This window comes from Nerophis ophidion, linkage group LG19 (genome assembly GCF_033978795.1).
Source record: "Nerophis ophidion isolate RoL-2023_Sa linkage group LG19, RoL_Noph_v1.0, whole genome shotgun sequence".
Lineage (NCBI taxonomy): Eukaryota > Metazoa > Chordata > Actinopteri > Syngnathiformes > Syngnathidae > Nerophis > Nerophis ophidion.
In genome coordinates, this window is record NC_084629.1 from 42,280,034 (window position 1) to 42,306,857 (window position 26,824).

Below are 26,824 nucleotides of genomic sequence, written 5' to 3' on the forward strand. Positions count from 1 at the left end.
TTGTATTAATATGAATTATTTTCTGTTTATTTCTTGTATGAATATTAATTATTATCTGTTTATTTCTTGTATTAATATGATTTTCTGTTTATTTCTTGTATGAGTATGAATTATTTGTTTAGTTCTTGTATGAGTATGAATTATTTGATAATTTAATTTATGAGTATTATTATGTGTTTATTTCTTGTAGGAGTCTTAATTATTATCTGTTTATTTCTTGTAAGAGTATTAATTATCTGTTTATTTCTTGTATGGGTTGTAATTATTATCTGTTTATTTCTTTTATGAGTATAAATTATCTGTTTATTTCTTGTATTAATATACATTTTTATCTGTTTATTTCTTGTATGAATATTAATTATTATCTGTTTATTTCTTGTATGAATATGAATTAGTATCTGTTTATTTGTTGTATGAGTATTAATTATTATCTGTTAATTTAATTTAGGAGTATTAATTATTATCTGTTTATTTCTTGTATGAGTCTTAATTATCTGTTTATTTCTTGTATGAATATTAATTATTATCTGTCAATTCAATTTATGAGTATTATTTATTATTAGTTTATTTCTTGTTCGAGTATTAATTATTACATGTTTATTTCTTGTATCGATATTAATTATCTTTTGTTCATATAATTTATGAGTATTAATTATTATCTGTTTATTTCTTTTATGAATATTAATTATTATCTGTTTATTTCTTGTATGAATATGAATTTGTATCTGTTTATTTGTTGTATAAGTATTATCTGTTGATTTAATTTAGGAGTATTAATTACGATCTGTTTATTTCTTGTTTGAGTCTTAATTATTATCTATTTATTTCTTGTATGAGTATTCATTATCTGTTGATTTAATTTATGAGTATTATTTATTATTAGTTTATTTCTTGTATGAATATTCATTATCTGTTGATTTAATTTATGAGTATTATTTATTATTAGTTTATTTCTTGTATGAGTATTGATTATTATCTGTTTATTTCTTTTATGAATAGTAATTAATTTCTGTTTATTTCTTGAATGAATATTAATTATTATCTGTTTGTCATTTATGACTTAATTATTATCTGTTTATTTCTTGTATAAATATTAATTATTATCTGTTTATTTCTTATATGAGTAGTAAATATTATCTGTTTATTTCTTGTATGAATATTGCTTATTATCTGAAGCTGGGGTAAAGCAACAAGTTCAACATTCAATACTCAGAAACGTTTTCTTACTAATTTTTGATGTATTAATAACTTCAACACTATAGTAACTTGATGTTTTATTTTCGGTAATACAAGCGACTGCACCTGTTCAAGTCTGTTAAAAACAATAGCCACTTTTTTCTTTACATATTTATCTTAAATTGAGAGCAATTGTCAACATTTTTAGGTGGGATTAAAACATAGATTAATTAATTACAGGTCATAATAAACTAATCACTAATTTCTTTCAACAGAGTGATATCACTACAAAATACCTCAAGTTGAGGGCTTTTCTCAGCATTTAGCATAATAATTAAATTAATCACGGATAATAATTAGTTAATCACCGTTTTTTCATCGCTTGACAACATTAGTTACTCTATAACACTTTTATGTGTTCAATCCACAGTTTGTCAAAAGGTTCACCCAGGAACTGATATTTTTTCTATCATTCCTTATGGAAATAACTCATCTTCAATCAAATTGGAGTTAGGAACTGACAGAAGAATTTCTATTGTAGAAGAAAAAGAGAGTACACATCACTTGAAGTCATGTACAGCAGGTACTGGTAAGTCTTCACATGATACAAACATGTTGGTTACGGCTATCTAAACCAAAATATGCTTCATTGACTTTATAAACGTTATATGTTCGTTCACCTTCCAGAGCAGAAAAACCAACAGAGCCAAAATCAAGATGCCTGCAAGAACGGCCACCAGGATGATCCACCAGGGCACGCCAGCGTACTGGGCCACTTCGCTCTCTGGGAACACTGTAATGGTCACCTGCAACACACATCGCCAGAGGTGGGTAGAATAGTCAGAAATTGTACTAAAGTAAGAGTACTGTTACTTAAGAGATGTATTACTCAAGTAAAAGTAAGGAGTAGTCGCCCAAATATTAACTTGAGTAAAAGTATGTTGGGAAAAAACTACTTAAGTACTAAATAGCTGATGAGTAACCTGTTTGTTTAATGATTATGGCAACAAGTAATGCACAAAAACATAAAAATAGCAATGAACAAATTCAGAGCCAGGAATATCTCTTAAGGAACTAAAACAATAATATATATAAAATAATATATATTTGGTTTTGCACTGTATTGAAAAAAAAATGTGAAAATGAATTTTACCTTTGCAACCTCATTATACTATTGGCTAAGTTTTATATTCATAAATGTAAGTTTCTCAATACCCGACCTGTTAAAAAAGAGTTAGAATGCTACATTAAAACACTCTACCTCTAACAACCAAAAAGCTGTGAAAACGATGATGCTGTGTTCCAAATTTAAGTTATTTACTGAGATTGAGTGAGCCTATGGCTTTGCACTTTGTTTACTTTATATATATATATATTTTTTTTTTGCATTCTATTTTAGTTACTTTGAATTTACAACCCCCTGGCACTGTTTTGTACGGTTTTTAAACTGTTTTGTATTGTTTTAGTAGTTTGATTATCATTTTCAACTGTTTGTAAATGTTGAAATATATAAATAAAGGTTTATTTTTTTAAAAAAGTGTGCAGTTAATCATGTGACCGCCTGGCTCTGTTTGATTGGTGAAACGGAGTCAAACGTCACCAGTGACTGCATTTGATTGGTGAAACGGAGTCAAACGTCACCAGTGACTGCATTTGATTGGTGAAACGCAGGCATGTGATAGATCCTACTTTGAAGGTCTGTCTGACAAACCAAAACAAAAAAAGCGTGCATTAACAGATCGATAAAAATCAGTAGCGAGTAGTGAGCTGAATGTAAATAAATGGAGTGGAGTAAAAGTAGCGTTTCTTCTCTATAAATATACTCAAGGAAAAGTAAAAGTATGTTGCATTAAAACTACTCTTAGAAGTACAATTTATCCCAAAAGTTACTCAAGTAGATTTAACCAAGTAAATGTAGCGCGTTACTACCCACCTCTGCACATCACCCTTACTACTCACAACTCAACATCTTCTCAATGTTCTCCAACACTTACATCCGTGTTGGGGGTTGTCAGGATCAAGTTTGTGGCCTGAGTGTGCAGCACCAGTGAAGCCCTCACAATAATGTCCAAGGATGACAGAGAAGTGTAATCCTGTGAGGGGTAAAAAAAACATGAGTGATTGTTTACTTCCCGCAATAACAAAATAATATATAGACAATGTTAGTATAGAAAGAGTAAACAAAATCAAATTTTTGGGTGTGATCTTGGACCACAGGATCTGCTGGAAGTCACACATTACATACATCAAAGGGAAGTTGGCGAGAAGTATTGCTGTCCTGGGTAAAACAAGGCACATTCTTAATCAAAAAACATTACACACTCTTTATTGTACACTTGTTTTACCATATTTGAGTTACTGTCTAGAAGTTTGGGGAAATACATACAGGACGAACATCCAACCACTATTCATAATGCAAAAAAGGGCCATCAGACTGATACATAACACAGGACCCCGAGAACACACTAATGGATTATTTATAAAAACATTTGATTTAAAACTACCAGATCTCATCCAACTCAAGACTGCCCAAATGATTTATAAAGCAAGTAAAGATTGACTTCCAACAGGGTTACAGAGAAGATTTTTACAGAGAGAAGGGAATTATCATTTAAGAGGAGAACTACTTTTTAAGATCCAATATTGTAGAACAACGCAGAAACGAATGAGTATAACAATAGCAGGGGTTAAAATATGGAACTGTTTAAAAGGATGAAATAAAACACAGCACCAACATAAACCAGTTTAAAAAGCTTTTTAAATCATTTATCATTAGTAAATATAAGAAAGACCAGCAAACATTGTTTTAGAAAGACAATAATATATAATATGTATATAAATACAATTTATCATTTCATAATTATACATATAGGTTATATTAAAATGTACATATTACCACTTTATATGGAATTTAAATAAATTGTGTATATATAATATATATGTATATATATATATATATATATATATATATATAAGTGTACAAATGTATATGTTTGATTTAAATGTTAAACTGTGTATATGAGACGTGTGCTACATATATGTTGCTTATATATTGTTTAAAAAAAAAAAGTAATATAAGTGAAGCATGTTTTGGATTTTATATATTTTGAACCTTCTTCTTGTTGTGATGGGGTAGGTTTATATCAATCAATCAATCAATGTTTACTTATATAGCCCTAAATCACTAGTGTCTCAAAGGGCTGCACAAACCACCACGAGCCCACATAAGGGCAAGGAATATAAGCGTTGCTTCAACCTACACCCTTTCGGCTCAATCATTGCTCAAATGAGTGTTTTTTTTTTTTCTTCTTTTTTTGTTGTTGTTCTTTGTTTTATGTGAAGATTGACGAAATAAATAAATAAATATTTATCACCTCCAGGAAGGTGGAGTTCCACAGACGAGCTCTGAGTTCCACTCTGGAGCCATCGAGTCCCTGCAGGGGGCACTTCAACACCACACACTGCAAGTCCTTCCCACATGACTGCAGAAGAAGGCAAGTTAGTCCTCCTCCGCACAAACCCTCAAATACTTTCAACTCACCAAAATCCTGTTTTTGTCTGACACTGCTTTTTCATGTCCAAGGTCCCGCTTTGTCCGAGATGCAGGCGTCTCCTTGAAAGTGCATGCACCCTCTTGAGTTATTATTAGAAACGGGCGGACTTGGTGTTACGTTGTACCTGGATGTGTTGGAGAGGGTTGATCTCAGACTGTGGCGTGCAGAGGACGTCGTGCGAGCCGTCCTGAGCACTCATCTTCACCAGGTATAAAAGCCATTTGCCGTTTCTGGTGGATTTGGGCCACTGAATGTGCAGCGAGGATTTGACAGAGGAGCCCCACAGGTTGTTAATCTGAGGGAACGCAAGAGAAATCAGCATTATTATACCTAAAGGGGAATTTTGTCCATCATTTACCATTTTTATGTGATACAAGAACACACACACACACACACACACATATATATATATATATATATACAGGCAAAGCAACTTCATTTATATAGCACGTTTTCAACATTTTTTTTACAGGTTACAAAGCATAGAGCAAAAAAACAAAAACAAAGAAATAACATAAACAATGAATGAGCTAAACAAGATAGTGCAAAAGCAACACGGTAAAAGGGTTCAAATAAAAAGTAAATTTGCAAGATAAGAATAATGAAATAATAAAAGTGCGAAAAATGAAAAATAATGAAAAAATATATAAAGATATACATACAAACATATATATACACATATATATATATATATACACACACACACACATATATGTGTATATATTAATATATGTGTATATATATATATATATGTATATTTAAACACATATGTAGATATTAATATGTTTATATATTTATACACATATATATCAATATGTGTGTTTGTGTAAATATATATATATATATATATCCAATACAGGCCAAAAGTGTGGACACACCTTCTCATTTCAATGTGTTTTATTTATTTTCACGACTATTTACATTGTAGATTGTCACATCAAAACTATGACACCTGTGAAGTTAAAACCATCTCAGGTGTCTACCTCTTGAAGCTCATGGAAAGAATGCCAAGAGTGTGCAAAGCAGTAATCAGAGCAAAGGGCGGCTATTTTATAGAAACTAGAATATGAAACATGTTTTCAGTTCTTTCACCTTTTTTTGTTAAGTACATAACTCCACATGTGTTTATTCATAGTTTTGATGTGACAATCTACAATGTAAATAAAGAAAATGCATTGTGTGAGAAGGTGTGTCCAAATTTTTGGCCTGTACTAATATATATACATATATATATATATATATATATATATATACACACAGTACATATATACATATATATACATACATATATATATGTAATATATATATATGTGTTTATATTCTTTTAGTTTATATCTGATTATTATTATTAATAATGTATTAGTATTTCTTTTTCGTTTATTTAATTGATGTATTTGTAGGTACTACTTTGTTTTTTTGCTGTATCTTTCTTTTTTGGGGGGAGGGGTGGTTATTTTTTTACTTAAAAAAATTAAATACAATTTTCACACATAGTAAATGATCTTTAAAAAATATTCCACACAGTAGTTGAGTTGGGAATGATCAGAGTATTGTAGCGAGTCAACCTACCCTGAATGTGTAATTGACCAAACTGCCAACATCTTCTTCACTCTTCATGGCGCTCTCTCCTCTCACCACACCGCCGAATGAAACACGATGAGGACTGGCTTCCCTGATGGAGAGGACACAAACTATATGTCACGTGCATTTCTTCTCACTTGTGTAGGTTCTGGCAGTCCCACAGGAAACCTACCCAGTGATGGACAGTGGCAGCTCGATCATCACTTTGGCTTTGACTCGCACTTGGACTAGAAGTTCTTGTACACTGGTTCTGACCGGCAAGAAGACCACAAGTTAGTATGACTTATACCTCAGTACCTTGGTGAGTAAATATGACTTATTAATATCAAGTGGTAGTAAGTAAATATGACTTATTAGTAATAAGTAAATATGACCCGTGTTTCCTTGAATTGCCGCCAGGTATATAGTATGTGCCAGCCTAGAATTACTGCCGGGTCAAACTCCTTTCGCAAAATATTATTTTTATTAGCCCATGTCTAGAATTTTCGCGGGGTCAAATTCGTTTCGCAAAAATATTAGCATCTGCCTAGAATTTCCGCCGGGTCAAACTTGTCACGTCACGAATGACACTTCACCTGTCATCATTTTCAAAATGGAGGAGGCTGATTTCAATCATTTGAAATCGCATAAAGGGAAGAAGATTAAGAGCTATTCAGTAGGATTTAAGGTCCGAGCTATTGAATATGCTAAAAAGAACAGTAAGCAGCTATGTTTTATTAATATACCGTAGCTGCGTGTGTCAAATATGAGTCATTAAATGACTCCCGCCTCCTGGTGGTAGAGGGCGCTAGTGATCCTTCTTGCGACTACTCGGCTGCAGAAGAAGTGACAACAAGCAGCAAGAGTGAGCAGCGATCCTTTATTTTTTCCTCTCGCTTGCACTTTTAACATGGAGGATTACATATCTAAATTAAAACAGTTTTCTAAACTGGACTTTCAATCGAACAGGAGGTAATAAAGAAAGATCTCCATCGAGACAGAGACTTTTAAAACTGAAGAAAGATAAGGAAGACTTCTATAAACAAGTTATCGATGCTTTTGATCAGAAGGAGCTGCGCATGGACTTCATTAATAAGTAAAGGTAAGACCATAATAACGTTTTTTTTTTAATTTAATATGCTTTTCATGATGGTATCTTTACATCACACTCACATTTATAAGCGCAGGCCTAAATTTACCGCATGCCTTTGGTAAACGCCAGAGTGAGAAGAGGTTTTAAATTAATTAGCGCCCCAGCGGCAATTCAAGGAAATACGGTAGTGGTAAATAAGTACAGTAAGTCTTATGTGGAGTAAGTAGTTGTTGTAAGTATTACTTAATAATAGTACATGGTAGTAAGCATGACTTATTAGTAAGCAGTAGTTAGTACAATGCAAAAAGTCAGTGTTTTAAAATAATAAGAAGAAAAAAAACAAGGGTTATTTTATTTGAACTAAGCAAAATTATCTGCCAATAGAACAAACAAATTTAAGAAGTAAAACACGACACACAGGAAAACAGCAAAAAGTGCAAATAAGTCAGTGTGTGATGTGACAGGTGGTGACAGTACACCTACTTTGAGACAAGAGCTAAAGTGATGCATGCTTGGTTATGCTTTAAAGTCATATCCAACCACTTTTTACTGTCAACTGAGTTTTGTTTTTTAATGATATCTGCTGGTGGTGCTTCTGCTTTTTCTCAACGCAAAAAATTTGCCTTGGCTCAAAAATGGCTGAAAAACACTGCTCGATGGGACATTGTGACTTTTGGTAATAGTGATCCTGAAAAAAGGGAGCCAAACACACATACTGTACAGCAGATTTTTACAGTATATATCATTCATACACACATTTTTTTTCCCCTCAATGTGGCCCCGGAGTCCAAATATTTGCCCAGCTCTGATGTAGGAGGAAACCTTGATGACTTATTAGTAGTAATTCCAGCAAGTATGAGTTGTAAACAAGGCAAGTGTTATTTACGTCTGGAGCTGCAGGTCGATGTCAATCTGTGTGGTGTCCAGAGTCACTGCCACAGTGCTCAGGATGATGAAAAATGTCACCTTTGGGTGAGAAAAGAAGCATCAAAGGTGAACTATAGCTCACAAAGATCAAGAAGAATGTGATCTCAGGTACCTCAGAGTCCTGCTTAAAAGGGTTGCCGAGCTCACAGTCGGCCTGAGAGCCATTTTGATTGGCAACACAAATGATCTGTTTGTCCATCTACAGGAAAAGTAGAAATATGAATTGCTTTATTGGTAACATTAAAATAGACACTTTTTAAGAGGCAGTGAATAGGTGTTATTCCTGATTTTAAGTACAATGTATGACACATTTATCACTGTTCATCAGTGCAGGGCCTGACTGTGGTAGGAGTTAGTAGCGATAAGCTGAGTATTTTTGCAGCTGCAGGGTAAAAAAAAGCTTTTTATAACTTTCTAAATCTAGTCTTTTACATTATGAGAGCCATCTCGACATGGGATGACACTCACGTCATCACTTTTACTTTCTTTTCACCCAACATATTAGACATGTACCATATTTCCTTGAATTGCCGCCAGGTATATAGTATGCACCTGCCTAGAATTACTGCCAGGTCAAACTCGTTTCGCAAAATAATTAGCGCCTGCTTAGCATTACCGCCGGCTCAGGATTAACGCCGGGTAAAACTCGTTTCGCAAAATATTATTTTTATTAGCGCATGTCTAGAATTTCAGCCGGGTCAAACTCGTCACTTCACCTGTCATCATTTTCAAAATTGAGGAGGCTGATTTCAACCATTTGAAATCGCATAAAGGGAAGAAGATTAAGAGCTATTCAGTAGGATTTAAGGTCCAAGCTATTGAATATGCTAAAAAGATCAGTAAGCAGCTATGTTTTATTAATATACCATAGCTGCGTGTGTCAAATATGAGTCATTAAATGACTCCCGCCTCCTGGTGGTAGAGGGCGCTAGTGATCCTTCTTGCGACTACTCGGCTGCAGAAGAAGTGACAACAAGCAGCGATCGTTTATGTTTTCCTCTCGCTTGCACTTTTAACATGGAGGATTACATATCTAAAATAAAACAGTTTTCTAAACTGGACTTTCAATCGAAGCAGGAGGTAATAAAGGAAGATCTCCATCGAGACAGAGAGACTTTTAAAACTGAAGAAAGATAAGGAAGACTTCTATAAACAAGTTATCGATGCATTTGATCAGAAGGAGCTGCACATGGACTTCGTTTATAAGTAAAGGTAAGACCATAATAACATTTTTTTTATTAAATGTGCTTTTCATGATTGTATCCTTACAACACACTCAAATTTATAAGCGCAGGCCTAAATTTACCGCATGCCTTTGGTAAGTGCCGGAGTGAGAAGAGGTTTTAAAATAACCAGCGCATGCTTGCCTTTACCGCATGCCTTTGGTAAACGCCGGAGTGAGAAGAGGTCTTAAATTAATTGGCGCCCTGGCAGCAATTCAAGGAAATACGGTAATAGAAAATAAAACATATACAGTCATGACTTTTGGAGCCACGGTCTCGTCCATGGCCAAGACGACGATAATTGATATTTCTATTTCATTTAGACATGTTTATCCTTGATGCCTTAAGCCAAAAGTACATCCACCAAAGATTGAAGCGCAATGTGGCAAAGGACCACTGTAATCATTTAGAAAATGGTTATTAGATGCAATTTTGAATTAGCTGAATCGAGCCTTGTGTGTTTATTTTATTTTATGAGTGGACATGTTAAGATAATAACATAATTAAAAACCATTTTTTTAGTATTGTATTTTAAACACTGCAGAAAGTCAGTGTTCAAAAACAAGAAAAAAAATACAAAAATGATGAGAATTTTATTTGAAGTAAGCTTAATGATCTGCCAATAGAACAAGACAATTTGGCTTGTCAAGACTTTCCAAAACAAGTAAAATTAGCTAACATCAATGAACCAAAAAATACCTTTAAATAAGTATATTCTCACTCATAACAACTGTACTACTATATGAGTACGCATTTTCTATTGTTTCATTGAAAATAAAACAGCGAAGTCCATTTGGCTGTCATCTGTTTCAATCATGAGACACAATTGTGTCAAAGTCATGATTTTTTATTTCATTCTTGAAGTAAGAAATGATTACTTTATAAAAGTAGTTTTCTACTTGTGAGTGTTGATGACACAGCTTTGCAACACTTGATATTCTACTTTCAAGCATGTTTTACTCAATATAGCTCATCACATCTCAGCAACAAGCTGTAATATCTTACTGACATCATTTAGGACCAAAACACTTAAAACAAGTAAAACACTAACATAAAATCTGCTTAGTGAGAAAAATAATCTCATCAGACAGAAATTAAGCAAATATCACCTTTCTTTGAAATATTTAATCGTACTTAGATTTCAGTTTTTGCAGTGTCAGCATTGAAGTTGGATGTCTTCTTGAATGTCTTCGAAATGTCTACTCTAAGTATTGTAAGGCTTTGGGTTTGCTCTTTTTCTTTGATTAGCTTGAATAACATCCTGTGGGATTTTTGGGAAATATAAAAAAAGTTATAGGAACTTTGAAAAAATCCTCATAATAATTAACAGATACTCTTTATTCCAAGCAACTATAAGAAAACATGGTTTAAAGTCTACATTTGGTATTTTTTAATTATTATCAACTATAATGTGTGTATTTCATATTTAAAAACCTCTTAAGGCCCAAGCTGTTTGCTTAAATGCTTTTTTTTTTTATTTCTTTTTGTTATTTGGTCTTATTGGACCCTAATTAGAATAAAAACCAAGAATTATCTTTTGATATGATGTACTTAGTCCATAAGTACACAAACGTGTACTTCATGTTTAGTGACATGCTAGTTCTTATTTTTACACTTTTTTTTTTCCAAATTCCATTGTATGTTATACTCTTCTGACACCACCAGATGGCAGTATAAGTGTCCACATAAGTGGCCATAAGACCCCAATTCAGTAATGTACACCATTTTGGAAATAAGAGCTAAAAGGTGCTGTCCACGCATGTGGCCACTAAGTCTTTAATACAGAAAAGGACCTAATAGTGAAACTAATTTGCAAAAATAAAGATGGTTGATGCATTCTATTGCTAGAGAGCCCTAAATGTACTAGACATCATTTACACATACGGTGAAGTCAAGGTCATATTTATGGGAAATGGCCAAAGAAAAGATATAAAAGTAGATTTAGAATCACATCTCTGCTTTACCACGGCTCGATGTGAACGAACTCCCGAGTAAGAGAGCGCCTGGGGGAAGGAGCCCACCAGCTTGGCCTCGTAGGCGTCGTCGCCCTTCATGTTGCTGATGGTCAGTCGCACGGCCAAGTCCTTCCTCTCGTACTTCAGATGGAAGACGGGAACATTGTTCCTGCTGCGGACACACGGCAACCTCAAGCACTAACTTTGGGGGCAACGCGCCAACATGTGACATTTTTTCCTATGGAACAACCAACATGTGGACACTTTCACAACCCACGAGACCAGGGGTGTGGACCTTGTTGTCATGGAGGGCCACATGGCGGTCCTGGCTGCCCTCAGAGGGCCGCTTGTAACAGTGAATGTAAGAATATAAATGTATGATCGCCTCATTATATTATTGCCTATGCATTTTGTTATTTGATTTGTGTAGGAACCAATTGATGGATAAAGTTAAAGTACCAATGATTGTCACACACAGGAGGAACAGTGTTGTTTTCGTCCTGGTCTTGGAACTGTGGACCAGCTCTATACTCTCAGCACGGTCCTTGAGGGTGCATGGGGGTTTGCCCAACCAGTCTACATGTGGTTTGTGGACTTGGAGAAGGCATTGGACCGTGTCCCTCGGGAAGTCCCGTGGGGAGTGCTCAGAGAGTATTGGGTAATGGACTGTCTGATTGTGGTGGTCCTTTCCTTGTATGATCAGTGTCAGAGCTTGGTCCGAGTTGCCGGCAGTAGGTCGGACACATTTCCAGTGAGGGTTGGACTCCGACAAGGCTGTCCTTTGTCACCGATTCTGTTCATAACTTTTATGGACAGAATTTCTAGGCGCAGTCAAGGCGTTGAGGGGTTCCGGTTTGGTGACCGCAGGATTAGGTCTTTGCTTTTTGCAGATGATGTGAGCCTGATGGCTTCATCTGGCCGGGATCTTCAGCTCTCACTGGATCGGTTCGTAGCCGAGTGTGAAGCGACGGGGATGAGAATCAGCACCTCCAAGTCCGAGTCCATGGTTCTTACCCGGAAAAGGGTGGACTGCCATCTTCGGTTTGGGGAGGGGACCCTGGCCCAAGTGGAGGAGTTTAAGTACCTGGGAGTCTTGTTCACGAGCGAGGGAAGAGTGGATGGTGAGATCGACAAGCGGTACGGTCCGGCGTCTTCAGTAATGCGGACGCTGTATCCTTTGTGGTGAAGAAGGAGCTGAGCCGGAAGGCGAAGCTCTCAATTTACCGGTCGATCTACGTTCCCATCCTCACCTATGGTCATGAGCTTTGGGTTATGACCGAAAGGACAAGATCACGGGTACAAGCGGCCGAAATGAGTTTCCTCCACAGGATGAGATAGGGTGAGAAACTCTGTCATCCGGGAGGAACTCAAAGTAAAGCCGCTGCTCCTCCACATCGAGAGGAGCCAGATGAGGTGGTTCGGGCATCTGTTTAGGATGTCACCCAAACGCCTTCCTAGGGAGGTGTTTAGGGCACGTCCGACCAGTAGGAGGCCACAGGGGAGACCCAGGACACGTTGGGAAGACTATGGCTACCGGCTGGCCTGGGAACGCCTCAGGATCCCCCGGGAAGAGCTAGACGAAGTGGCTGGGGAGAGGAAAGTCTGGGCTTCCCTGCTTAGGCTGCTGCCCCCTTGACCCGACCTCGGATAAGTAGAAGAAGATGGATGGATGGTTGTCACACCCTCACCAGGCATGGCGAAATGGTTCTCTGCATTTGAATCTGGACACTAGCTGCTAGCTAACAAGCCATGTCTCAAAGCACGTCTTCCTGACACTTCACCTTTATTGTTAGTTTTCAAGCCAAAATGCGTCCATTCTTTCTCTTTTGTCTAGACACTGTCTGCTTTTAAGTGCTCGGTGTATGTGCGCTGCCGAACATGCTCCTCTGCTCATAAAACCATCAATGTCACCAGGTGACGGCGCAACTTCATGCCCGTTAAAAAACAAAAAAAACAAATTGTCAGCTCTGGATTAGACATTGGGGGGGAATGAGATTCCCTTACAAGAGACAAAACTCTCATTAGTACCAAATGTACAAATGTGATACCTACTGATCATTTCTTTATGCACTTTTTCCTTGTTGAGCCAACACTTTTGTTTGGCTTAAAAGAGCATTGTAATACTTTTAGATCATGTATGTTGAATGCTATTATTGTTACTCACATTGGCAATGGCGAGTAAATGTCTTGATTGCTCTGTTTGTACATGAGTTTGTAGTCCATCCTCAAGTTACTGCGACACACGTGATCGCTCCCACAGCCCTCCTTGACAAAATTCACCTAGAAGACGCGGAGAAACATTCATGCATGAATGGCTGTTATAACGAGAATAATCCAAACCTGGTTGTTCTACCTCAATGACGTCTTTAGTGGGCAGAGAAGAATCTAAGATGGGCATCAGCTGGGGGAGGCCACTCTTTGACTTCTGACGCTTGGTACCAACTATTTGTGCAGACACCTCAATGGGAACACTTCGCATCTTGTCCTTGATATTGTCCTGGGAATATTGAAAACATGCAGTTTCATCTCAATAAGGTGGAATATTGTGCAAAACTTAATTGATTTCAGGAGTTTGATTCTGACTTTGAAAGCAACTAAAGGCTCGGGAAGTTTTTGCAGTTCATTTGCTGATCAGAGTATGAAGAAGCAGTTTAGTTTATCCACATTTTTTAACCATTTTTGGGACAAAACATTTGGGTGTTTTATTAGTTTCTATTATTAAGAAATGCATTGTAGAAATATTGAAGTCATTGTCTTGTCAATCTATAAAATATAATAATTTTACTTATTTTAATTTAATTACTGAAATTAAACAACTTTTCAAAAACTGTATTGTTATTTTTTAGGCTTTTTTAATTGAACTACTGAACTAAAATAACTGTTCAAACATTTTATTATTTTGTTCAGGGTTTTTTAAACTAACTACCACAATAAAATAACAATTAAAATATTTTATTTTATTCAGGCTTTTTTAATTGAACTACTGAACTCAAATATTTTCTTAACATTTTATTATTTTATTCGGGTTGTTTTTTTAATTGAACTACTGAAATAAAATTCCCTTTCAAATATTTTGTTATTTTATTTGGGTAGTTTTACTTGAACTACTGAAATCAAATATATATTTTTATTATTTTATGCAGGTTGTTTTTTTAATTGATCTACTGAAATCAAATATTTTCTGAATATTTATGATTTAATTCAGATTTTTTTTTAATTGAGCTACTGAAATAAAACAACTGTTCAAATATTTTAATATTTTGTTCAGGGGTTTTTAAACAAACTACCACGATAAAATAACGTTTAAAATATTTGTATTTTATTCAAGCTTTTTTAATTGAACTACTGAACTCAAATATTTTCTTAATATTTTATTATTTTATTCGGGTTGTTTTTTCTAATTGAACTGCTGAAATAAAATTCCCTTTCAAATATTTTATTATTTTATTTGGGTAGTTTTACTTGAACTACTGAAATAAAATATTTTTTTAAGTATTTTATTATTTTATTCAGGTCGTTTTTTTAATTGATCTACTAAAATCAAATATTTTCTGAATATTTAATTATTTTATTCAGATTGTATTTTAATTGAGCTATTGAAATGAAACAACTGTTCAAATATTTTATTATTTTGTTCAGGGTTTTGTAAACAAAAAACACCATTAAATAACATTTAAAATATTTTTTTATTTTATTCAGGCTTTTTTAATTGAACTAATGCACTCAAATATTTTCTTAATATTTTATTATTTTATTCGGGTATTTTTTTTAATTGAACTACTGAAATAAAAGTCCCTTTCAAATATTTTATAATTTCATTCATGTTGTTTTTTTAATTGGTCTACTGAAAACCAATATTTTCAAAATATTTTATCATTTTATTCAGATATATATATTTTTTTTGAGTTACTGAAATAAAATAAAATTTCAAATATTTCATTATTTGGTTAAGGCTTTTTTTAATTGAACTCCTAAAATCAAATATTTTTTTTATATTTTTTTATTTTATTCAGGTTGTTTTTTTTATCTACTGAAATTAAATATTTTCTAAGTATTTTATTATTTTATTCAAGTTGTTTTTTAATTGAACTACTGAAATAAAATAACTGTTCAAATATATATATATTTTTTTGTTCAGGTTTTTTTTTTTAAATTAACTACCAAAAATAAAATACATCTTCAACGATTTAATGAGTTTTCTTTTCACAAATGAAAAGCATTATATTTCAAGCCCACAAAAGCAATTAGGACACCTAGATTAAAATGTACGAAAAAACCGAAATACAAAAATATATACATATAATTGTATTTTTCTTTATTTTTTCAGTATAATTATTTTTATGCACAAAAAATTAGAGCTGTCAAATTTAACGAGTTAAGACATGCGATTAGTCACAAAAAATATCCCATTACTTATGTATCAGTCTGACTAATTGATCCATTTATTTTGACCGCACATTTTCCTTTCACTTTAACGGCGTCTGGTTACACAGTCGACCTTCGCCACATTACGCTTCAAATATTGCAGCTTCACCACATTGCATAATCTTAACATTTTTGCATAATCTTAACATTTTTGGGCCTAAATTAGCTTTGCCAAGCATAACAATGGCTAAATGAACTAAAAATATCAATACTACAGTAGTATTGGTCACTAGAGGAGACCAAACCAATCAGACTGCACTGTTCAGTATCTTGGCCTGTGATTGGCTCAGCCTCAGAGGGCATTACTATATGTGATTAAACGAGTGTTAAGGTGTTATTTCATGTCTAGAGTGCTTTTTTATTGTTGAAAAACTTATTTGCAATTTTGTTTTTATGCTTTAGCTATGAAAATATAAAATGTATAATTAATACAAGTGATCACGATTAATCATGATTCAAAAGTGTGATTCATCTGATTAAGAAAATTCATAATTTGACCGTACTAATAAATATTCAATAAAAAAAATATGTTTTGTATTTTTTGATACACGTCGGTTCTTCCCCTTGCAGTCATAAACGTTGTCACTCTTCTGAGAAGACGTTCTAGAGTGATTTGAGCGTGGGAGCGTGGGAATGGTTGCCCATTCATCCACAGCGGCATCTGTGAGGTCATAGGTCGCTGCTTTGTGCACTGTGTCAGAGTCATGCTGGAACAGCAAACTGCTTTTCCCAAGCCACGGACTTGGAATAAATGTCCAAAAAGGTCTCGCTAAAATGGATCGTTAACATCAAAAGTTCCGTCCCAACCCTGATTGATGAATTAATTAAAGGAGCCATATGTAACAACGTCATGTCACTAAATGATACGTCAAAAGGCTTTAATACATCATCTTCTTTTCCAATCCCTCTATAAGGGATAACAGTCGTTCAGGCGGGATATGCTCATTTCAGAATTAGATTAGATCCATCCTATCTTGCTGATTGTATTTTACCTTATGTCCATCCATCCATCCATTTTCTACCGCTTATTCACTTTGGGGTCGCTGGTGCCTATCTCAGCTATGTCCCAGTGAGAAATCTGCCTTCAAAGAACTCTGGCTTATTAGTGATTCCCAGAGCCCAAAGAAAGGCTATAGAGCGTTTTCTATTGGGGCTCCAGTAGTCTGTAATGCCCTCCCGGTAACAGTTAGAGATGCTACCTCAGTAGAAGCATTTAAGTCCCATCTTAAAACTCATTTGTATACTCCAGCCTTTAAATAGACCCCCCTTTTAGACCAGTTGATCTGCCGTTTCTTTTCTTTTCTACCCTGGGTTCTGACTCTGGACAGCCAGCACTTCATCCATGGCACCGGTACAGTTAATAATGGAGACGTCAAAGAAGAATGCTGTTGGTGGAAAGCGGTGGATTGCAGCTGCCTTTAGCAACCAAAACACAGCCGGTGTTTCTTTGTTTGTTGTGAAGCTTTAATATGGAACAGAGCGGTCAAGCAAACATGTTTCCCGACCACATGTCAACCGGCAGGTTTCGGTGGGAAAATTGTGGTAATAAGGCGGCTCTTACCGGAGACATCCGGGGAGCTTGCGTCCTGCTGCAGCAGCTGTCAAAAAGGCAGCTGCGACTTTCTTGGCTCCTCCATGTCTTCCATCAGAGACACTGGCGGTCACCAAACCCCTCCCATTTTCAGGTATGACTTTATAATATCACTAAAACACTAGTAACACAATAAGCAGATAAGGGATTTTCCAGAATTAGCCTAGTAAATGTGTCTAATAACATCTGAATCGCTCTCACTGTCCTCGTCTTTTTTTTTTTTTCCTAGTGCTTCACTCTGACTTTCCTCATCCACGAACCTTTCATCCTCGCTCAAATTAATGGGGAAATTGTCGCTTTCTTGGTCCGAATTGCACTCGCTGTTGGTGGCCATGATTGTAAACAATGTTCAGATGTGAGGAGCTCCACAACCCGTGACATCACGCGCACATCGTCTGCTACTTCCGGTACAGGCAAGACTTTTTTATTAGCGACCAAAAGTTGCGAACTTTATCGTGGATGTTCTCTACTAAATCCTTTCAGCAAAAATATGGCAATATGGGGAAATCCCCGTTTAAATAAGAACATCTCATTTCAGTAGGCCTTTAAAGTCTAATAATGGTAGCCATGTTATGTGAAGCACTTATTATTTATTTCACCTTTAACTTGGCTTTTATCTTGATGCACGTTTCCTGTTTTTGCCCTCGCAGGTCCAAGGTACCGTTCAACTGATGTTCCGTGTCCGAGTGGGATTTGTTCAAGAACACCACTCTGGACAATAATCCTTGTTTCCTGCGGTCTCCGTCCGCCTCCACAGAATAGCTGATAGCTACAGAAGAAGAAGGAACAACAGGTAAAAAAGAAAAACCCAAAACGCTTGGTTCAAATCTATAAGTAAATAGAAATATGAATACAAATATTATAAAGAAGTCATAACCGTATTTACTTACTTAGTCTTGGATTGTAGGACGTCGGGTTTGCTTTGTAGCTGAAGCAAGCATCGACAGTGAAGCTGCAGACAGGACATACATTTATGATCAGTAATCATAATTACATGCTCATAATGCTGGAATATTTACCAAATCTTGTTTCCGCAGTTCTTTATTGTCAGGTCAATCTCCCGAGGGGATATTTGCACAGTTCGGTGGATACTAATGACTGGTCTTGCCCTGAAAAAAAATAAAAAAAAGTAGCTCATAGTGAATTTCACTCCTCAAAAAAAATAAAAAATAAATGTACAACATTAATTAGAACGTACCAGTGGCGGGACGTTCGTTTCCCACCTAGGCCTTCAGTGATATTCTACTTAGTCCGACTTCAATAACTACGTCTCAAAATACAAACAATTACGTCACCACATGACCACGGCTTGAAAAATACTACACAGAAACACACTTGCGGACTACTGGGTATCGAATCACATCAATGTGTCACAAGTATACAAAACGGGATATTTTTTTGGCGCATTTAAAAATCAATAAACCCGCATCAGACGTGGTTTGATTGATTGATTAAGTTTTATTAGTAGATTGCTGTCACACCCCGCCTCAGGTGAAGGTAATGTAACCTTTGCAAACCGGACTTCAAATCAAGGATGGCACGGCACGCAGCGGTAACAGTTTACAAACATTTATTTAAATCCCAAAAAGTGTCAAAAGGTAAACAAAACAGGAAGACAAAGCACCAACAGTCTCAGTAGTTGTTTGATGTATGAAGACCGAAACTCTTGGTCAGGACAGAGAAGCTCCTCTGGCAGTGACTGGCAGCAGACTGGCAGAAAAATGGCATTTTCCCCACTTAAATAGCCCATAGCCCCGCCCACTAGCTGGGACCAATTTGACAGGGGAATGTAAGAAAACAGTTCTTTTGGAAATTTAACCATAAATAACCATCAGATGTCTAAAAAGTATTCACATAGTACTTTTGCATTTTTAAAGCAGTCACTTTTGTCCACAGTGTATTCAGGTTTAGACAACACAACTTTCAAATGTCCCTCAGCAACACCCAGCTCCTGACAATCATGGTTTGGCCCAACTTAGGCCTAATTGGTCAAAGCAGGTGTGCTCACCTACATAACACCTTCAGCCCCACCCTGACTCTTTCAGCCAGACATGCAGAGCCATGGTGAGTGACGGCTTACATCTTGTTTGTGGAGCATGCTGTGTGTAGTGTGTCAATCTTGAGCTTTTTAACAAATGTGCACGGTTTGTGAGGAAGCCAAAGGTCAAACGGTGACAGTGTGGGGTCAAACTGTCACAATTGCACAGTACAGTACATATTCCGTACAATTGACCACTAAGTGGTAACACTCCCATAAGTTTTGACAGTCCACGCACTGTCAAAAATAAAATAATTGTAAAAAACTTATTGAATGTGAAAAAATGTATTTAAACTCACAATTTATAACGGCCATTTGATGGCGTGTAAGCCATTGGTGCCGCTCGTAGTTGGTTGAAACGAGTGGAAGGGGCAGGCAAACCATTTCAACGACAGCTTAACTCGTTTTCGGGGTCGGCCGACCTCGTCTCACAAGATGTAGTCCCTCTTTAAATATCCTTCTTGAAAATGGCTTTGCAAATATACATCTGCCACCTAATCAACATTTTGCTCTGCTTCTTGTTGGTTAAAAAACGTGAGTACCGCTGATTTCTCCGCTGGCCGGGTATGGCTCCGGTGCCACTTTCTGCTTTAGTAAATAACAACTTATGATTGGATATGTGGGAGTGCCAAGTGAGTATCCAATCACAGACATGCTCAACATAAGGCTACCTAGATGGGTGACCGTCAACAACTCGGGACTTGATCGCAACTGTCTGTTAACTGAACGTCCTTTGTCCGTTTACGCTGCACAGCCGCCGCTCGTGTTGACTCGGAAGGTCTCTGGCAGAATTCACACAGCGCTGGCAACAAGCTAGCTGAATTGTGATTGGATAAAAGCTCCAACTTAAAAACAGCAAGACCGGAGCCTAATATGACATGAAGTGAATATGATAATATGAAAATGATTGTATGCATAAATATATGACTATACATAATATTGTAATAGGTGAAATAAAAAAATACAAATGATAACAGATCAAACAAGCAGGGCTCCTTTTTAATACACACTTTTTGTACCCTAAATATAAGCCTTGCACTCTCTGCAGTTTGGTAAAGAAAGGTTCTTCAATGACTTCCAAAAAAAACAGAAATCCAGAACAAAAAGACCAACCATTTTCTTCCCATGAATTGTATCCTACCTCTACCGAAGATGTCGTTCTGGTTTGTGCAGCCCTTTGAGACACTAGCGCTTTAGGGCTATATAAATAATCATTGATTGATTGATTGATTCTAATGTCCATCTGGACATCGTATTTTATGACATTTACAGCCTTCATTTTTACAGAATCCAACTGATGACTTTTAATGCTTTTTAACGTCTCGTAAAAACCCGACATTGAAGGAATTCAGGCTCATAAGAGAGGAAATAGAAACCTGTAAACGAGTGCCGAGTCCGACAGAGAGCCCACAGCCAGGTCGGGATAAGAGTTGCTGTCCAGGTCCATGTTCCCTGCCAGAGAATAGCCAAAAAGTCCAATATTGTGTTCTTTTCCGAAAAGGATCTGCAACAAAACAGCGGGACCTTTCAATAACAATGTCAATAATACATCACAATCCATTAGCAAAGTAGTCCAATAACAACTCTTGATACCTAATAGTGATGGGATTTACGCATCTTTTGGCTCGGTTTACTAAAAAGCGACGCCTCGTTTAGATTTTTTGTTACTTAAATTCATTTATCACCAAATTACGTGTAAAATAAATAACTAATGTAAAAAAAAAAAACATTCTGACTTTTATCACAATATTGCCTTTTTTTTTGTTCTTGTAAAACTGACATTTTTTTAGTAAAATGATGACTTTTGTCATAATTTTGCCAAGTGAAATGTCACGATCCGCCTCCCGGATCTGACATAGTTTTTGTTCTTGAGTCCTTTTGTGTGTTTTGATTATTTTTGAACTCTTCCGATCCCTTAGTTTGAGCACTTCCTGTTTCATCTGGTCTCCATGGTTACCTCATTTGTTCCACCTGCGCTGGCTTTTTGACGCACGCCTGTTTATGATTATTGTTTGAGTATTTAAACCTGCCTGCTACCTGTGTTCATTCTGGATGGTTTGTTTGCGGTAAGCAACAGTTTGTTATTCTGCTTCTTTGATTCTATACTAAGTCACGTTTAGCTTACCTTTACTCGGCACACTATTTTTGAACTGCTTGCTAAGTTCCGCCTTAGCTTCCGTGCATTCAGCATGCAACTTTGGGACTGCTTTGTATACGTGCTAAGTTTAGCATTAGCTTCCCGTGCGTAGGCACGCTGTTTCTTTTCCTTTTTGTACCAGTGTTATTTTACCTTTTTGTATTAAACAATCCTGCCTTGTCCTGGTCCTGCTGCATCTTGGGGTGACACCTTCGCTCATCCAAAATTAGTTCCAAAAGTAAAATGAAATTCAGATTATTATTATAATAGTGCTAACATTTTACAGTTTTCTTATAAAATTCTGACTTTTGTTGAGGAAAATGACAACTTTTTAATAATATTGCAAACATTTTAGGTTTTTCTTGTGAAATTGCGACTGTTATTGAGTAATATTCCAACTTTAATCATACTATTGCACAAATGTTAAATTTTTCTTGTACAATTTTGACTTGCGTTGAGTAAAATGACGACTTTTATTATAATACTGCCAACATTATAAGTTTTTCTTGTGAAATTGTGACCTTTTTTCTCGTGAAATTCCAACTCATTTTTCACAACAAGTTTTTTTATAGAATTGATTGGCTTTTTTAATAAACTTAACATATGCAGTACAGGCCAAAAGTTTGGACACACCTTCTCATTCAATCTTTATTTCCATGACTATTTACATTGTAGATTGTCACATCTAAACTATGAATGAACACATGTGGAGTTATGTACTTCACAAAAAAAAGGTGAAATAACTAAAAATATGTTTTATATTCTAGTTTCTTCAAAATAGCCACCCTTTGCTCCGATTACCGCTCTGCACTCTTGGCATTCTCTCCAATTGAAATGCGCCCCCTTTGGCCAAAATTTATTAAGATAAATAAATAAATATGCATATAGACGTTATAACTTGAAGTTAATAATGAAGAAAAAAAACTTCAACAAAAAAAATACAAGAACTAAAAGCAGTGTTTTTCTGACAATGTGTCGACTTTTTCTTATAAAATTGGGAACAATTTCTCATATTCTTCCTGTTTCTGTAAAATTGCAATATATTCTCATTAAATGATTACTTTTTAATGTAAAATGGTGACATTTGTCATACAATTCTGACTTTTATCACAATATTGCCATTTTTTTATTGTTCTTGTAAAACGGTGACATTTTTTGAGTAAAATGATGACTTTTTGTCATAATTTTGCCTAGTGAATTTCTGATTATTGTTATAAACTTGCCAAAATTTTACAGTTTTCTTATAAAATTGTGACTTTTGTCGAGTAAAATGAGGACTCTTCATAAAATTGCCCAAATTTTAGTCTTTTCTTTTAAAATTGCGACTGTTATTGAGTAAAATTCCAACTCGTATCCTAATATTGCACAAATGTTCAGTTTTTCTTGAAGCATTTTGACTTGCGTTGAGTAAAATGATGACTTGTATTATAACACGGACAAAATTCCATGTTTTTCTTGTGAAATTGTGACCTTTTTCTTGTGAAATTCCAACTCATTTTTCAGAACAAGCTTTCTTATATTTGCATAGTATGTATGTATTATTAATGTTGTCAATACAAATCTTTATATATCTAGAAAGGCTGGTCGTAAAGATGGAGGCATTTTTCTCAGATCTCAAAAAGGCAACAAATACCAGAGTGTGTGTGTGTGTGTGTGTGTGTGTGTGTGTGTGTGTGTGTGTGTGTGTGTGTGTGTGTGTGTGTGTGTGTGTGTGTGTGTGTGTGTGTGTGTGTGTGTGTGTGTGTGTGCGTGCGTGCGTGCGTGCGTGCGTGCGTGCGTGCGTGCGTGCGTGCGTGCGTGCGTGCGTGCGTGCGTGCGTGCGTGCGTGCGTGCGTGCGTGCGTTCGATAATATAAATATAGTTTAAAAACCAATTACACACAAAAAAAATTCAACAACAAAACATTCTTACTAAAAGCAGTCTTTTTCTCACAATGTGTTGACTTCTTTCTTATAAAATTGGGAACAGTTTCTCATATTCTTTCTAATTCTGTAATATTGCAATATTTTCTCGTAAAATTATAACTTTTTTATGTAAAATTGTTACTTTTTTAATGCTAAATGTGTCATTTGTCATAATTTTACAAAGTGAAGTTTGGATTATTATTATATTATTGCCAACATTTTACAGTTTCCTAATAAAATTGTGACTTTTAATCAGTAAAATGACAACTCTTTTCATAAAATTGCCAACATTTTAGGATTTTCTTGTAAAATTGCGACTGTTATTAAGTAAAATTCCAACTTTTATCATAATATTGCACAAATCTTCAGTTTTTCTTGTAACATTATGACTTGCCTTAAGTAAAAATTATGACTTTTATTATAATACTGCCAATTTTCTATGTTTTCCTTGTGAATTTGTGACCTTTTTCTTGTGAAAGCGTTTTTATATTTGCATAGTTTGTATATATTATTAATGTTGTAAATACACATCTTCATATATCTAGAAAGGCTGGTCCTAAAGAGGGAGGCATTTTTCTCTGCTCTCAAGAAGCTAACAAATACAAGATTGTGTGCATGTGTGTGCGTGTTCTTTTATTTCTACCCTTCTTGAGACATCAACAAGGAAAAGTACTTTCAATATGAGGATGAAATAGATATGTATGTAGAGATGTACTGTGATAACTTGAAGTAAATAAGGAAGATTAAAAAATAATTAAAAACAAATAAAATCAACAAAAAATACATTAACTAAAAGCAGTGTTTGTCACGATGTGTCGACTTTTTCTTATAAAATTGAGAACAATCCCTCATATTCTTTCTGATTCTGTAATATTGCAATATTTTCTCGTAAAATTATTACTTTTTATATAAATTTATTACTTTTTTAATGCAAAATGTGACATTTGTCATAGTTTTGCCAAGTGAAATTCTGATTATTATAATGTGGCCAACATTTTACAGTTTCCTTATAAAATTGTGACTTTTGTTGAGTAAAAGTACGACTTTTTTCATAAAATTGCCAAAATTTAGGCTTTTGTTGTAAAATTGCGACTGTTATTGAGTAAAATTCCAACTTTTATCATAATATTGCACAAATGTTCAGTTTTTCTTGAAGCATTTTGACTTGCATCGAGTAAAATGACGACTTGTATTATAACACGGACAAAATTCTATGTTTTTCTTGTGAAATTTTGACCTTTTTCTTGTGAAATTCCAACTCATTTTTCACAACAAGCTTTCTTATATTTGAATAGTATGTATATATTATTAATGTTGTCAATACAAATCTTTATATATCTAGAAAGGCTGGTCGTAAAGATGGAGGCATTTTTCTCAGATCTCAAAAAGGCAACAAATACCGGAGTGTGTGTGTGTGTGTGTGTGTGTGTGTGTGTGTGTGTGTGTGTGTGTGTGTGTGTGTGTGTGTGTGTGTGTGTGTGTGTGTGTTGTATTTCTACCATTCTTGAGACATTAAGGAAAAGTAGCTTCCTAATGAGGATGGAATAAATATGTATAAAGAGACATACTGTAATAACTTGAAGTAAATAATGAAGATTAAAAACCAATTACACACAAAAAAATTCAACAACAAAACATTCTTACTAAAAGCAGTCTTTTTCTCACAATGTGTTGACTTCTTTCTTATAAAATTGGGAACGATTTCTCATATTCTTTCTAATTCTGTAAAATTGCAATATTTTCTCGTAAAATTATAACTTTTTTATGTAAAATTGTTACTTTTTTAATGCTAAATGTGTCATTTGTCATAATTTTACGAAGTAAAGTTTGGATTATTATTATATTATTGCGTGGGTATGCGTGTGTGCGTGCACAAAATGCTATATAAATACATTTTGATGTGGTTTGAAAGATGATGTTTTCTAGAAACATTCTTTTCCACACTGTAGCTTGAACTGCATTGGCCAAGTCTTAATAAAAACCACCTGAGCGGCGCTGGTGACGAGTCCCCTTGCAGAGCCGTGGTAAATGTAGACCTTTCCGGCGCCGCCATCGTCATAGGGCGCTCCGATGGCGATGTCTGTTGGAGAAGAAAACAAGTCACTTCACAACGAGCCAAGTGAGCAACACACGGGAAGGAAAAGCAGCAGTTGAACGACCTTCATAAGAGTCTTGATTGACATCTCCAATGTTTTCCACCGCCAGACCAAACATGGAGTCTCTGGTGCCGTTTAATCGTAGAGGAGTGACACCCCCCCACCGTCCCGCCTGGTTGAGGTAAACAAACACCGCCCCTCCGACGTCTTTGTCCTTCATGTAGAACTGAGGCGCTCCCACTACGATTTCCTGCCACCTGGAATCAAAGCAGTCATTAAACAGAGGTGACTTCTTTCCCAACCACAAATCCACGCACCCGTCCCCGTTGAGGTCGACCACAGCCACGTCGTATCCGAAGGAGGACGCCAGGCCGGGCCCGTACAGCGTGTATTCCACGGCCAGTCGGGACGAGGCGTCGTTCTCCTTCCTCAGCAGCAGCACGGCTCCACTGTGATTGGCTCTGGGCGCTCCGGCCACCACCGTTAGGCCACGCCTCCTGGTGATGCTGTGACCCGAGTCCAGGGAGAATCCTGAAATCCCACAGATGTTGATGTGGGAGCAGAGCCCAAACAGACCCAGAAAGCATCGGCAATGATCTGCCCTATTTTCCGGACTATAAGGCCCACTTAAAATCCTTTCATTTTCCGAATAATTCTGGTTGTGCTTACCGACCTCGAAGCTATTTTATTTGGTACATGGTGAAATGGTAAGTGTGACCAGTAGATGGCAGTCATACATAGGAGATACGTGTCGACTGCAATATGATGTCAGTCACACATAAAGATGTGTGTAGACTGCAATATGATGGCAGTCAAACATAAGATACGTGTAGACTGCATTATGATGGAAATAGTACATAAGAGATATGTGTCGACTGCAATATGATGGCAGTCACACATAGGAGATACGTGTAGACTGCAATATGATGGCAGTCACACATAAGAAATGTGTGTAGACTGCAATATGATAGCAGTCACACATAAGAGATGTGTGTAGACTGCAATATGATGGCAGTCACACATAAGAGATATGTGTCAACTGCAATATGATGGCAGTCACACATAAGAGATAGGTGTAGACTACAATTTGATGGCAGTCACACATAAGAGATACGTGTAGACTGCATTATGATGGCAATCACACA

General features: G+C 35.8%; 1 protein-coding gene across 2 annotated transcripts in view; it reads right to left on the reverse strand.

Annotated features, from left to right (window-relative positions):
- Positions 1 to 26,824, reverse strand: part of itga6a (integrin, alpha 6a) — an 81,038-nt gene that overhangs the window by 6,706 nt on the left and 47,508 nt on the right. For both annotated transcript variants that reach the window (XM_061880032.1, XM_061880030.1), the window contains exons 6-24: positions 25,997 to 26,210; positions 25,743 to 25,936; positions 25,569 to 25,663; positions 20,919 to 21,046; positions 18,524 to 18,613; positions 18,395 to 18,456; positions 18,104 to 18,273; positions 13,842 to 13,985; positions 13,653 to 13,768; positions 11,498 to 11,660; positions 8,423 to 8,509; positions 8,270 to 8,349; positions 6,484 to 6,561; positions 6,300 to 6,402; positions 4,855 to 5,025; positions 4,718 to 4,789; positions 4,551 to 4,658; positions 3,171 to 3,269; positions 1,857 to 1,982 (exon numbers count right to left, since the gene is read on the reverse strand). In XM_061880032.1, the coding sequence (XP_061736016.1) occupies positions 1,857 to 1,982; positions 3,171 to 3,269; positions 4,551 to 4,658; positions 4,718 to 4,789; positions 4,855 to 5,025; positions 6,300 to 6,402; positions 6,484 to 6,561; positions 8,270 to 8,349; positions 8,423 to 8,509; positions 11,498 to 11,660; positions 13,653 to 13,768; positions 13,842 to 13,985; positions 18,104 to 18,273; positions 18,395 to 18,456; positions 18,524 to 18,613; positions 20,919 to 21,046; positions 25,569 to 25,663; positions 25,743 to 25,936; positions 25,997 to 26,210 (2,300 nt within the window). The remainder of the gene's footprint in view (positions 1 to 1,856; positions 1,983 to 3,170; positions 3,270 to 4,550; positions 4,659 to 4,717; positions 4,790 to 4,854; positions 5,026 to 6,299; positions 6,403 to 6,483; positions 6,562 to 8,269; positions 8,350 to 8,422; positions 8,510 to 11,497; positions 11,661 to 13,652; positions 13,769 to 13,841; positions 13,986 to 18,103; positions 18,274 to 18,394; positions 18,457 to 18,523; positions 18,614 to 20,918; positions 21,047 to 25,568; positions 25,664 to 25,742; positions 25,937 to 25,996; positions 26,211 to 26,824) is intronic.